Source organism: Leguminivora glycinivorella, chromosome 23 (assembly GCF_023078275.1).
Source record: "Leguminivora glycinivorella isolate SPB_JAAS2020 chromosome 23, LegGlyc_1.1, whole genome shotgun sequence".
NCBI lineage: Eukaryota > Metazoa > Arthropoda > Insecta > Lepidoptera > Tortricidae > Leguminivora > Leguminivora glycinivorella.
Window position 1 is genome coordinate 12726631 of NC_062993.1, and position 14182 is coordinate 12740812.

General features: G+C 37.2%; 2 protein-coding genes across 4 annotated transcripts in view; one reads left to right on the forward strand and one right to left on the reverse strand.

The window, feature by feature from the left end:
* LOC125238385 (octopamine receptor beta-2R-like) overlaps positions 1-14182 on the reverse strand; it is a 364864-nt gene that overhangs the window by 103899 nt on the left and 246783 nt on the right. The gene's annotated exons all lie outside the window — the stretch shown is intronic.
* The window catches only part of LOC125238230, a 141194-nt gene continuing 128839 nt past the window's right edge, over positions 1828-14182 (forward strand). The window contains exon 1 of the mRNA XM_048145504.1: positions 1828-2385. Coding sequence (XP_048001461.1) covers positions 1828-2385 — 558 coding nt within the window. The remainder of the gene's footprint in view (positions 2386-14182) is intronic.

Sequence of the window (14182 nt, forward strand, 5' to 3'; positions counted from 1 at the left end):
AAAATCTCTTTCACGACAAATTCAGTTCTGTAAAAATATTAACTGAAATATATTTCGATGTTGACTTAAAATATTTCCAGAAAAGTGTAAGAATCTTCGCCGAAAAGCCTGCAAAGGACTTTGACGGTACCAATTAATTTATCACAAATATTACTCTTTCCAGAGAGATTTTTACTAAAATTTCTACCAACATTTTATAAAATGGAATGTTAACTTTTGCAGCTCACTTTTTGAAACTTTTTCACTGGGTGGGAGAGACTTGTTAAAAATAAAGACTATTGACTGATGTAATTAATGTGATGTCCATTTCAATAGTATATTAATAACATCTATATTATATAAAGCATCATAAAATATAAACATTTTAGAATAGTTTTATCACTTTCTGGATCAGTAAATGGCTGCTATAAAAGCTTTTATTGAGGGAATTCATAGATTCGATCCTGGGTATCCCGCCGCGAACACTCATTCCAGATGAGGGGTCTCCAAATGACTCGAAACATGTCGCCGAGCGCGATGTATTTACGTGAGTATAATTAATAATTATACATCTACCGAAGACAATATTAATTATACATCTGTCCGTAAATTGAAATATGTCTTACGAAAATTTAACGTCTATATATTCGAATGAGCCAATATACATACATACTTCTGCAATTGGGATGACGACTACATAAAAAATGGCGTTCTGTTTAGTCCGTCGCGGTTAGATCGTCCAAAAATATTGAACACATACTTTTCGCTTTCTCTAATTAATGAAAAAATACAAATATATAGGGCATCAAAGTTCTGGAGTGGGGGCTGGTGACGTCACTTCTAAGTAAATATTGTACCTAGGCGTGACGTCACGCGAAACTTCAACGCACTGTACCGTCGTCATTTTTCGTTCACGAGAAAAAAGAAATCATCATCATCCTCCTCGCGTTATCCCGGCATTTTCCACGGCTCATGGGAGCCTGGGGTCCGCTTTGGCAACTAATCCCAAGATTTGGCGTAGGCACTAGTTTTTACGAAAGCGACTGCCATCTGACCTTCCAACCCGAGGGGTAACTAGGCTTTATTGGAATTAGTCCGGTTTCCTCACGAGAAAAAAGAAATATACGTGTCTAAAATTCTTTGATAATCTGACGGACTAATTAGTTTTTTTAGTCGTCTCGCAAATTGATCATCTTTAAAATATTCGTGTCTTTACTATCGGGGAAGGCAACGGTATAAAATCTGAATAAATTAGACTAAAAAGAATCAATGTGTGGGGGCGCTGTTTTTGCAAAAGTTAGGAATCGTGAAGTAGCAGTGGGGAAATAAAAATCTTTTACGAAAACCTTTTAGGAGCGTTAACTTTGTAACTTTCTACTTATTAAATTAAAACGGGACTTAATCGCGTAAAACTTACGTTTTATATTAACCCGACGTTTCGGACATGACATTACGTCCGTGGTCACGGGTAGACTGGCTGGGAGTTGTATCAACATCTTCTAGCTGTACGAGTTTTTCGAACTACCCGCACTTGATTGTCATCAGTCACTTTTACGCTAGGGTTGCCACTCTGCCTACATACAACACTCACGACATCCGATGGTATGGGACGGGAAGTTTTCTCACGTTTACACTTGCTAATCACTGGATTCCACGAAGATGAAATCCCTTGCCCTTCATTTTGATTGAAATTACGATGTTTCCTGATTTCAATCGCTTCACGTACTCTCCTGCTATAGTAAAGACGTTCAGTTGAAAGGACTTTGGGATTATGCAGTTCAATCCAGTGGTTCGGTCCTGACTCTAGCAAATCGACAAAAGCATTATCTCCAGATTGACGGAGTTGCTATGGGCAGCCCGGTGGCGCCGGTTTTAGCAAATATCTGGATGGAGCATTTTGAGGCAAACATAGACCTGCAACCATGGGCAGTGAAGTTATGGAAGCGGTATGTCGATGATGTCTTTTGTATCGTGAAGGGTGGCAAGCAAGAAGTTGAGCAATTACTCCAGTATCTCAATTCCATTCATCAGAATGTGAAATTTACGTATGAATTGGAATCAGATCGAAGTTTGCCTTTTCTGGACATAAAAGTGATAGGTCGGATGGATGGATCCTTGGCGCACACTGTCTACAGGAAGCCTACTCACACAGATAGATACCTCAATGCTCAGTCTCACCACCACCCTCGTCACCTACTGTCCGTCGTTAATTCCCTAAAGAACAGAGCACATGACCTTTGTGACCCTGAATTTTTAGAGAGTGAGATGTCACACATTCAGGAGGTTCTTAGGAAGAATGGGTACAGGGTGGATTGTCGGCAACCGAGACGAAAGCCTGCGAAGAAGCATCCGAATGTTGCAAGACGACCGGCATTTATGCCCTATGTCAAGGGTGTTACAGACAAGGTTGGTACCATACTAAAGAAGTATTTGATACAGACTGTGTACATGCCGTTGTCGAGGGTGGCGGGGCAACTAAGGTCAGCAAAGGATGTTATTCCATATCAGACGCCAGGCGTTTATAAGATTGACTGTAGCTGTGGTAGTTCTTATATTGGAGAAACCAAACGCACCATAGCGGAAAGGGTCAAAGAACATATCGCGCTGCCGTGTCATACCTATGTCATGTAACTTGAGTTACATGATATACGCGTAACAAGTTTAATTCGTGTTTTTATGAAAGTCTTTACCTACCAAGTGAAAAAAAAATCATAAATCTCTTACCAATTCCTCATACGAGCTTGTCACTAAACTCGTGTAACTCCGTTTTTGCCCTAGTGAGCTGTGGCTATCTCCCGTAACTAACAGTTACAGTAGATAGCCACGACACGCCTTTTACGCATCGAGCAATTTGGAACTGAGTTACAGTACTTAGGCACGACAGACTTAGTCTTATATTATAGGCAGTCATAGAAGACTCTGCCTTTATAGGCAGACGTAGAAGTTTTTGTGGCAAAATAAAGTGATTGAAAAAATTAAATATTGACAAATATAATATCGACATGATAAGAAGCTAGCTACCGTAAACGGCACGCGGTTTTAGTCTCAGTGTAGTTAATAACCTAACCACAAAATTAAAATTTTGAAAAACCCCCGACCGCGACCTAGTGGACCGATTTTCATGAAACATGGCTAAGAACACTCCCGACTAACTCAGCTTTCAGACAAAAAAAAAACTAAATCAAAATCGGTTCATCCGTTCGAGCGCTACGATGCCACAGACAGACACACACACAGACAAACAGACAGACAGACAGACAGACAGACAGACAGACAGACAGATATACATACATTCATTTTTGCGTCGGGGGTTAAAAAGCAACTATCATGATAGTAATAAGGTTCAAATCCATAAAAAGTCATTTCGGAGATAACACGTTTTGTCATCATCTTCGAAAAAAGTTACCTGCATACTGCGAACTGCTCCATAAATTTGAACCTTATTGCTATACGGTAGTTGTTTTTTAACTACACTGAGACTTTAGCGCGTGCCGTTTAAAAGGGACTTAGCCACGTGAATAATAGAAGGCTTTTGTTTAACAGATAACGCAACAGCTTACGAGTCTGCTCCTTTCTTTATTATCTATCCATTTCATTGTATTGTTGAATGTGGGTTACTAGGCCAGTAGTAATAAGGAGGTCACTGACCCATATTTCGCTAAACAATAGTACGGATAGATAACAAAAGATTTGGGTCAACCTGCTAACAAAAAATGTGCATTGTTTATCTACAATTTAGGTCAGTAGTACAATCCTTTGTTAAGTTTATGCCGTAATTTATAAGAACGTAATAAATATAAATTTAACATCATATTAAGGCTAGATCTAGATGTGATCTAGATTACATACCTATATTAGTATATAGTTATCTGATCAAACATTCAAATACTATATACAACGTGCTTTTATTGAATTCCGACAACTTTAAGGGAAGGTTTGTTTATTAGGTCAAATACATTTTTTTAAGAAACTGCTGTGTTAACTCTTATTCACAAAAAATAATTAAATTACTGAACACGGGTGGTTCAACATTTACCACTTTCTCATGTTATTTGTTTTGACATGTGCCGTCAGACAATTAACACGAATTAATTAATTTATTATGTATGAAAACGAAAAAGAATGTATTTTTTATATACTGCGTGTTTTCTGTTAATGGGCCTAACTATGTGTTGAATTTAACGGGAAACGAAAAAAACACGATGTATAATTATTAATTGATTGAATTACAATATTACTACAACAATAAACTTGTATCTAAGCCAACTGAGAAAAATATTTTAGTTAACGTGTCGTGCCCAACTACTGTAACTTGAGTTACAAGACGTCGCAAAACAGACTTTGTATGGGGAGCCTGTCGTGCCTAACTACTATATAGCCTATAATTATAAATATATCCAAAAAATATGTTTTTTTTTGTGCATCTACATCAGCATTACACTTACTACAATGTAACTGTGTAGTTTTTTCTTTATATTTCCACACCAGTATTGAATGCAGATCGAATTACCAAAAAAAACTTTAAACTGATTTTACTCAAAACTATGTTTTTCGAGTTACATGAGATAGGCGTGACATGGCAGCGCGGCGGTCAAAAAACGACAAATAAATAAGTCTGCGGTTGCCGAGCATTTGCTAGAGTCAGGACCGAACCACTGGATTGAACTGCATAATCCCAAAGTCCTTTCAACTGAACGTCTTTACTATAGCAGGAGAGTACGTGAAGCGATTGAAATCAGGAAACATCGTAATTTCAATCAAAATGAAGGGCAAGGGATTTCATCTTCGTGGAATCCAGTGATTAGCAAGTGTAAACGTGAGAAAACTTCCCGTCCCATACCATCGGATGTCGTGAGTGTTGTATGTAGGCAGAGTGGCAACCCTAGCGTAAAAGTGACTGATGACAATCAAGTGCGGGTAGTTCGAAAAACTCGTACAGCTAGAAGATGTTGATACAACTCCCAGCCAGTCTACCCGTGACCACGGACGTAATGTCATGTCCGAAACGTCGGGTTAATATAAAACGTAAGTTTTACGCGATTAAGTCCCGTTTTAATTTAATAATATGAGTGAAGATCGTGTTAGTTTAAATAAATATTTTGTAACTTTCTGTTTGCAGTTTCTCTTTGGTTGAGTTTTCTTAGTTTACTTTATATAGTCTAATTTTTCTGTCTGGAAAAGGGCTAGTTTGAGGGAGCACATAGATAATTTAAGGCTTAACCGTAAAATGCTCCATACAAGCTTAAAAGTAGCCTATGTCATTCTTCGTCCCTTCAACTACCTCCCCTTAAAAAATCACGTCATTTCCTTGCTTCTTTTTGCCGTGAAAGACGGACAAACAAACAGACACACACACTTTCCCTTTTATAATATTAGTATGGATATCGTCATGGTAACCCACCTGGAGTTAGAAATTTGAGTCAAAATGTGCATTTTTCCTTTGTTCAACAATTACAATGAAAACCTTTTAAATCGACATTGTTGAATTTTAGTATTTTGAATATCTCTCTCAAGGATTTTTAAAATTAGGGTATTCTTTTTAATTAGGTTCTTAGTTTAACAATTATTACATGAAATATTGAACTTAGTAAATTAAAAACAACTGTTTCATTTCAATTTACAGTGTTCATAGAGATATCTTGAATAAATATTTTACGGGTTGTATATACACCATGTTTTTATTGAATTCCGTTAACTTTAAGGGAAGATTTTTTAAAATCAAATGCAGTTAATTTGTCTAAGAAACTAGCGTCTTTGCCGAGTTATTAAAAAAATAGAAATAATTACTTAGCCTTTACCACTTCCTAATGTTATTTGTTTTTAACCCCCGACGCAAAAACGACGGGGTGTTATGACATGTGCCGTCAATTACTTGACACTAACTTGAATGTTAACTTAAGGGATCACACTGATAAATTCATTTATTATGTATGAAAACGATGACATTTTTTTTGCGAATTAATTTAAGAGGGATATACAGGTTCGTTCCTGATAATTAACCTAACAACGTGTCAAATTTAACGGAAAACAAAAAAAATACGGTATATGTAGTAAGAAGCGTATGTGATCGTAGTCTAGGTAGATACCCAAATACCTTATAATATTTTATGCACCCAAATCGACAACGAAAAACAGCCCCACACCAAACCTCACATTTCCTGTTACATTAGTATATTCAGTGGTTTTCGCTTTGCCCTTCCGGCCCATTTAACCCAGGCCTCCCCTTTTCTCAGCACGTTTCTTGCCAACCTTTACTATGCTGACATTTTATTTTCTAATTCTCATTGAGTTGAGTTTACACGATTTGTGTAATATAAAAGAGCTTCTTTTATTTCCTACTAGCGTTTGCCCGCGGCTTCGCTCGCGTTAGAAAGAGACAAACAATAGCCTATGTCACTCTCCATCCTTTCAACTATCTCCACTTAAAAAATCACGTCAATTTGTCGCTCCGTTTTGCCGTGAAAGACGGACAAACAAACAGACACACACTTTCCCATTTATAATATTAGTATGGATGTATTAAAACACTTTCGAAACCGGGCTCTACGCGGCGCTACGACATTTTCGCTACATACGGGTTTCCCCATGTAATCGGCTACGCTTCTACGAGCGGTGTGCCCGACAGTCGGGTTCTTGGTAGCGAAAGTGTTAAAGAAAATATCATTTTGTTTCGGCGCGTAGGAATTAAGAAATTAAATTATTTTCATAGAAAATATTTTAACTTGTATTTTTTAAGTAGTAACACTACTATTATGTTATAAACATTAAATAAATGTCATATACAAAGAAAAAGTGACCAAGGCCTCCAGTGTTCCGAGCTGGAATTGAACCAGCGTACTCCGCTAACCGGGCGAATGCCTGAAAACCACTCGGCCATCGGTGCACGAAAGCAAGGGTCGAAATTTCCAAGTATATGACATTCCCGAAGGCTCTACCTCAGGGATGGCAGAGGGCGCCACGAGCCTTCGGGAATGTCATATATTTGGAAATTTCGACCCTTGCTTTCGTGCACCGATGGCTGAGTGGTTTTCAGGCATTCGCCCGGTTAGCGGAGTACACTGGTTCGATTCCAGCTCGGAACACTGGAGGCCTTGGTCACTTTTTCTTTGTATATGACATTTATTTAATGAATTAAGACTTATTCAACCCAAGCTTCACAGCACACCACAGCGGATATCATCTCGCTCGAATCTAGAGCAGAGCCCATCTTGGGAAATACCTCCGCCTTACAAAAGACCAAAGCCAAACAGCACTAGACCCTACTCATAGTGTTGTATTCCTGCCGGTGAGTAAGTTTGTAACTAAATTTAATCATATAAGTCCTGTAAAGTATTATCTGTAAGACAGCTATTCGTGTTAAGCACTGTTCTAAAACAACATAAAGCACTTCCTTACAACTCAGACATTACTAACAAGAGACGGAAAGATTTGGTTTGCAACCGGCTGACTGACCAAAAGCATGCCTTTTCACAGCGGTTCTACATATGTCTAGGACCGCGGCTGTACAATAAGTTAAACGCAGATTATCACATATATCATCTATGCTACGCAGAATGTAAAAAAGTTACAAGGAAAGCTCTAGAACTAATGTCTTATGAAGACACGGAAAACTTATTAACAGTTTTAAAATAACTAGAAATAACCTAGACAGAGCTACTTAATGTTTACAAATAAATACACCTACCTATGTATCCTTACGCTGATGCGATAAAGTACAACTGTTGACTCATCAAAATGCTAATAAGCAATAAGTATTACATATGGCTTACCATCTTTTTTTGCTGTACTTTATAATTATGATAGTTTTAAGTAGGTAACCTACTCTATTTATAAATCTGAAATGTAATTTATTTATTTTTTAGTTGAATACCTATGCAATGCACATGATATTATCAAATAATTTCCCTGTTTTAGTTTGTAAGTTATTTTTTCTGCCTGAGATACAGGATATCCCTAGTTCAGGCACGGACATGGTGAAGCCTATTTTGTGTTAATATAGTTTATGGCCTGTTTATAACTGCTATTTTTGGTACATGAATAAATGATTTTTATTTTTTTATTTTTTTTTATAATTGTAATTTATGTATTGTAATTGTAATTTATGTATTTTAGGTGTTACTAGGATGGATCGCATCCGAAACACTACACTGCGCTCCAAAACACGAATAGCTGATGTGGGGGAGAAAACCGCCAGACTAAAGTGGGACTGGGCAGGCCACGTTTGTCGCATGCACCCGGATAGGTGGGCCAGCATAGCCACCAAGTGGATGCCTCAAATTAAGCGCGGACGTGGAAGGCCCAGACGGAGATGGCGGGACGACTTTGACACCTTCATGACTAATTGGCCAGAAATAGCACACCAACGGGAGCTGTGGAAATCACGGGGAGAGGCCTTTGCCCAGCAGTGGGACACATAAACGGGTTATCTAAAAAAAAAAAAAAAAAAAAATTGTAATTTAATGTTTCTAATCTAGTATTTATAATAATTGTATAATAAAATAGACCTGTGTGGTGACCGGTTAAGAATTTCACCACCCCCTTTCTTCCCGTGGGTGTCGTAGAAGGCGACTATGGGATATGGGTTAAATTGTGGCGTAGGTGAGAGGCTGGCAACCTGTCACTGCAATGTCACAGTTTTCGTTTTCTTTCAACCCCTTATTTGCCAAGAGTGGCACTGAAGCTTTAGTAGTTTCATGTGTTCTGCACTGAGAGAAATTTGCATTGTGAATTTAACAAGTTCGACTTGTTGCGGTTTATCCGTTTGAATCAGCCAAACGTATGTTTAAAACAATATGTGTCAGGTTGTTTTTATAAAATCGACTTGTTCGGGATCACCTGTAAGCCCGCAAGATAAATCAATAAGGCTGCCAGAGCTCAACGAGAGTGCGATGTGTTGGTGACGGAAGGACCTACGGAACTAATTTGTTCCGTCTATTGTCCTTTAAGACGTCAGCAACCCAAACCCTCCTTGGAACTTGTACACTCATTTTTGCTGTGTACTTATACTTAACACAGCAAAAGGGAGTGTACAAGCTTCTAATGGGTTGGCAACGCGCATGTGACACTCCTTGAGTTGCAGGTTGCAGGCGTTCATAGGTTACGGTGACCGTTTTCCATCAGGCGGACCGTATGCTTGTTTGTCACCGACGTAGTATAAAAAATATGTATAATTTTGCTATGAGTTGTAGAGCCTCAATCATGAGTTCTTGACGGTTTATAAAACGCCTTTTGGGTAGTTAGAAACCCTTTGAAAGCGCTTACTTTCTCAATACAATTTCATTTTCCGTGACGTATTTTAAAACGTCAACACTCATGTAATTTACGGGATTCACCAAACCGCGTCAATCATAAACAGTACGATTTGGTTACTTACAGCACCGGACATAAAACCCTACTTACGACCCGCTAATGCCCGGTTTACATCTTACTTACGACCCGTGAGCATAAAATTACATTTACTGCCTCACGGTTCGTTAACCAGTTTAATGCATATTGGTCTCTTGTATAGATTGAAGCAGTTACATTTCTAAGGGCCCATTTAGACGGCACGAGAACTCGTATATGAGTTTTATTACATTGCGGTATTTGATGGCTGTGCAAAATTGTATCTAACCTCAAAAGCCCGCAATGTAACTAAAATCGCATTCGACTTCGCACGTCGTCTAAATCAGGGCTAAGCCCTAGATATCTGGCTTAGCCCTGAACTAAAAGGGAACTTGTATGTCCTTAAAACGTTTTAAACCATGGACGAAATAAAGCTTCAGATAATTAATAAGACAAACATGGACAGTAGTTATTTTAAAACCTAATTTATATTTAATTTTGGATAGAAGTATAAAAAGTTACTGAGATGCACTGAGAGAAATTTGCATTGTGAATTTAACAAGTTCGACTTGTTGCGGTTTATCCGTTTGAATCAGCCAAACGTATGTTTAAAACAATATGTGTCAGGTTGTTTTTATAAAATCGACTTGTTGATTCAAATATATTGCCGATTCAAATGACAAGTAGCTTGTTGTTTGAACCAAAGAGCACGTAGGCGCTTTTTTAACCAAAAAACTTATTGAACGAACATGAAAACTGGTTGTATTTTCTCTCAGTGTGACCGTGACGTCACTCATGTTGATTTCATATTAATTGCATTATTAGCAAATCGTTCAAATTCGTTTTGACAGTTCTTAAAAAGAAGCTAATTTGACTAAAGGTTATCTATCACTAATAATTACATAATTATCAGTGGTAGCCATGTGAAATGTAATAGTTGCAAATGAAATAAAATGGATTATATCGCGTATGCTGCCACCGTCACGCTTTTATCACCGCCAAAGTAACAAAGTTCATCCTTACTTTCTGGACACGTGGCAAACCAAGAACAAACGGGCCTCTCGCTCGTTTTTGCCCAGAACGTGCAAGTTGTGGAATGAGCTACCTTCTGAGGTGTTCCCCTTGCGCTATGGGGTTATTCAAGAAGCAGGTATTTTAGGGTTCTCAAAGGTTGGCAACGCATAAATGACTACCCTGATGTTCCATCTGCAGCAGCGGCTCTGCTCGTTTGCTGCCTATTTCATATAAAAAAAATGAATTTGCAATACCTAAGTTTGAATTTGACTTTCTGACCCACCCAAACGTCGATTGATTGAATAATCTAGTGTAAGCCTAACTCGTGCATTTCAATCTAAAAACTCACTCGAACATGCAAATCTGAATCAATCGGATTGATCCCCGATTTCAACAGAAAAACTTTTAGGTATTAGATTTTTTGTTCTCAACCAACCAAAGATTTTTTGTTGCAACCACATGTTTTGCCATTATAACTGAGTAAAATGATAAAGAATGCAGTAAGGCGTTAAGTCCGCCTGATGCGTTTAGCTTTAACCCTTTCAGTGTGGGCACATATTACATACATACTCGCGCATGTATTCCCAAAAGGTCTACTCAGAGTGGGTACACGAAACTACACATGTTTCAGTGCCATCCTTTGAAACTGACATAGTTAGTTAAGTATATTCAATTCAATTCAATTCAAAATATCTTTATTCATGTAGGCCTAGTTACAAGCTCTTATGAATAGTTCATTACATATATGTTATGATCTTAATCTAACCTAATTATCAGAGCAATTTATTGTTGTAATTATTGTTCATAATAATATTGAGTCTATAATATACAATTTCATATAAAAATAATCGTTAAACAAAAATATATAATTAGGTATATGTATATATAAAAATACATGTCTAGAATATTTCTAGGAAAAATCCAATGTCCAAAAAATACAATATTAATTTCATCAACAATAATAATAATAAAAAACGTAAAAATAAGAAACCATTTCGAATAACAATTAATCCCACGTTGTTTTATCATTCATGTAGTCTTGTGTTGTATAATAAGCTTTGGAAATGAGTACACGCTTTACATGATTCTTAAATTTATTAATTGACAAGTCAGTAATATGATTCGGAAGTTTATTATAAAATCGAACACAATTACCCATGAATGATTTTTTAATTTTACAGAGCCGTGTGAAGGGCACCGCGAGTTTATGTTTATTTCTAGTATTTATATTATGTACATCACAGTTTTTCTTAAAATTACAAATGTTTTTATGTACATACATAATATTCTCATAAATATACTGACAATGCACTGTCATTATATTAATGTCCTTAAACTTATCTCTAAGCGAGTCTCTATGGTTCATTTTATATATTGCTCGAATAGCCCTCTTCTGCAGAATAAATATGGTATTTATCTCTGAAGCACTGTCCCAAAGTAAAATACTATATGACATAATGCTGTGAAAGTAACTAAAATAAACTAATCGAGCTGTTTTCACGTCTGTTAACTGACGGATCTTGCTCACTGCAAAAGCTGCAGAACTAAGTCTATTCGAGAGGTTAACGATATGGGGACCCCACTGAAGTTTAGAATCTAAGGTTATAACCAAGAAAAACTGTATTATCTACCAGTTCCAATTCCTCATCCTTCACAACGACACTTGTTTGCTCATTCCTTACGTTACTATTAGTGACAAACTTAATACATTTAGTCTTTTTTTCATTTAATAATAAATTATTAACATTGAACCAGTTCACTACTTTAGAGATAGCATTATTTACCATCACTGTGAGCTTGTTGCTGTCGTTTGAGTTTGAAAATAAGTGAGGTGTCGTCTGCAAACAATACTATATCATGGTGGGTCTTTACAAGGAATGGCAAGTCATTTATGTAGATAAGGAACAGGAAAGGCCCCAATATTGATCCCTGTGGTACACCCATAGAGACCAATGACCCAGTTGATCCCTGTCCATTGACATCTACCCTTTGTATTCTACCATTTAAGTAGGACTTGAGTAAATTTAGTGCTGATCCTCTGACTCTATAATAATGTAGTTTCCTGATCAATGTTTCATGACAAACACAGTCGAAGGCCTTAGATAAATCACAAAAGATACCTAAAGCATCTTGTGACTCCTCCCAGGCATCGAAAATATGCTTAATTAGCTCAACACCAGCATCGGTTGTCGAGCGACCCCGTGTGAAGCCAAATTGCTTATTATGCATTAAATTATTAACGTTAAAATGTCGTACTAATTGAGAAAGAACTAATTTTTCAAATATTTTACTGAAAGTTGGCAGCACAGATATTGGTCTAAAGTTAGTGGGGTCAGAGTGGCTGCCGGATTTAAATAAAGGAGTTATTTTGCTATGTTTCATTAGATCAGGAAACTCGCCACAGTCAACACTGTTGTTGAATATAACTGCTAAGTCAGGCGCTACAATCTCAACTAAGGATTTTACGGCATGGACGGAGACCCCCAGAGGTCACTAGTTTTTTTGACATTAATTGATTTAAATGCCTTTACTATATCTGAGGTACAAACATGTTCAAAATAAAGGTCTCTACAACACTCAGGAACGTTTTCCTCTAATAATGTGACGGCAGATAAGGGTGATGAATTTAAATCCTTAGTTGTGAATGCTGGTATCTCGGTGAAAAATTTTTCGAACTCTGTTGCTACTTCGAAATTGGAATCTATAATTTTGTTATCAATATTCAGTTTAATATCTTTTACTGCGTGTTTCGAGCGACCAGTTTCCACATTAATTACTTTCCACGTTGCTTTAATAATGTCAGAGCTATTTTTTAGGGTTCCGTAGTCAACTAGGAACCCTTATAGTTTCGCCATGTCTGTCTGTCCGTCCGTCCGTCCGTCCGTCCGCGGATAATCTAAGTAACCGTAAGCACTAGAAAGCTGAAATTTGGTACCAATATGTATATCAATCACGCCAACAAAGTGCAAAAATAAAAAATGGAAAAAAATGTTTTATTAGGGTACCCCCCCTACATGTAAAGTGGGGGCTGATTTTTTTTTTTCATTCCAACCCCAACGTGTGATATATTGTTGGATAGGTATTTAAAAATGAATAAGGGTTTACTACGATCGTTTTTTGATAATATTCATATTTTCGGAAATAATCGCTCCTAAAGGAAAAAAAAGTGCGTCCCCCCCCTCTAACTTTTGAACCATAAGTTTAAAAAATATGAAAAAAATCACAAAAGTAGAACTTTATAAAGACTTTCTAGGAAAATTATTTTGAACTTGATAGGTTCAGTAGTTTTTGAGAAAAATACGGAAAACTACGGAACCCTACACTGAGCGTGGCCCGACACGCTCTTGGCCGGTTTTTATTTTATTACTAAGATAATTTCGCTTAGCGATATGACAATCTATCTTGAACTTCTTCGAATATTGCTTAACATGTTCTTTAAATTCATCACTCGTATTAAACCGCCGTTCTTCATACAAGGCATACAATGCACGTCTTCGTTGATGTAACTCTGCAGTAGCCCACTCACTAAAAACTGATGCACCACTAACTACGACCGATTTTGAAGTAAATATTGCATTATAATGTTGCAGAAAAGTGTGAAAGAATGAATTATACATACTATTAGGACTCATATCGGAAGACAGGGAAGGTAGCGCCTGAACCAAACTTTGCTTCATTCGTTCCACGCGGTCGGAGGTTACTGGTACAAAAGTTATTTGTTTTCTCAAAGTATTTTTCCTTAATGTCTCAAATACTATCAATTGACCTAAATGGTCTGATTCTAAGTTGCTAATTACATTTTTAGTAGTAGGAAAAATATCAGTGAAAATATTATCTATACAGGTGGCACTAGTGGCAGTCACTC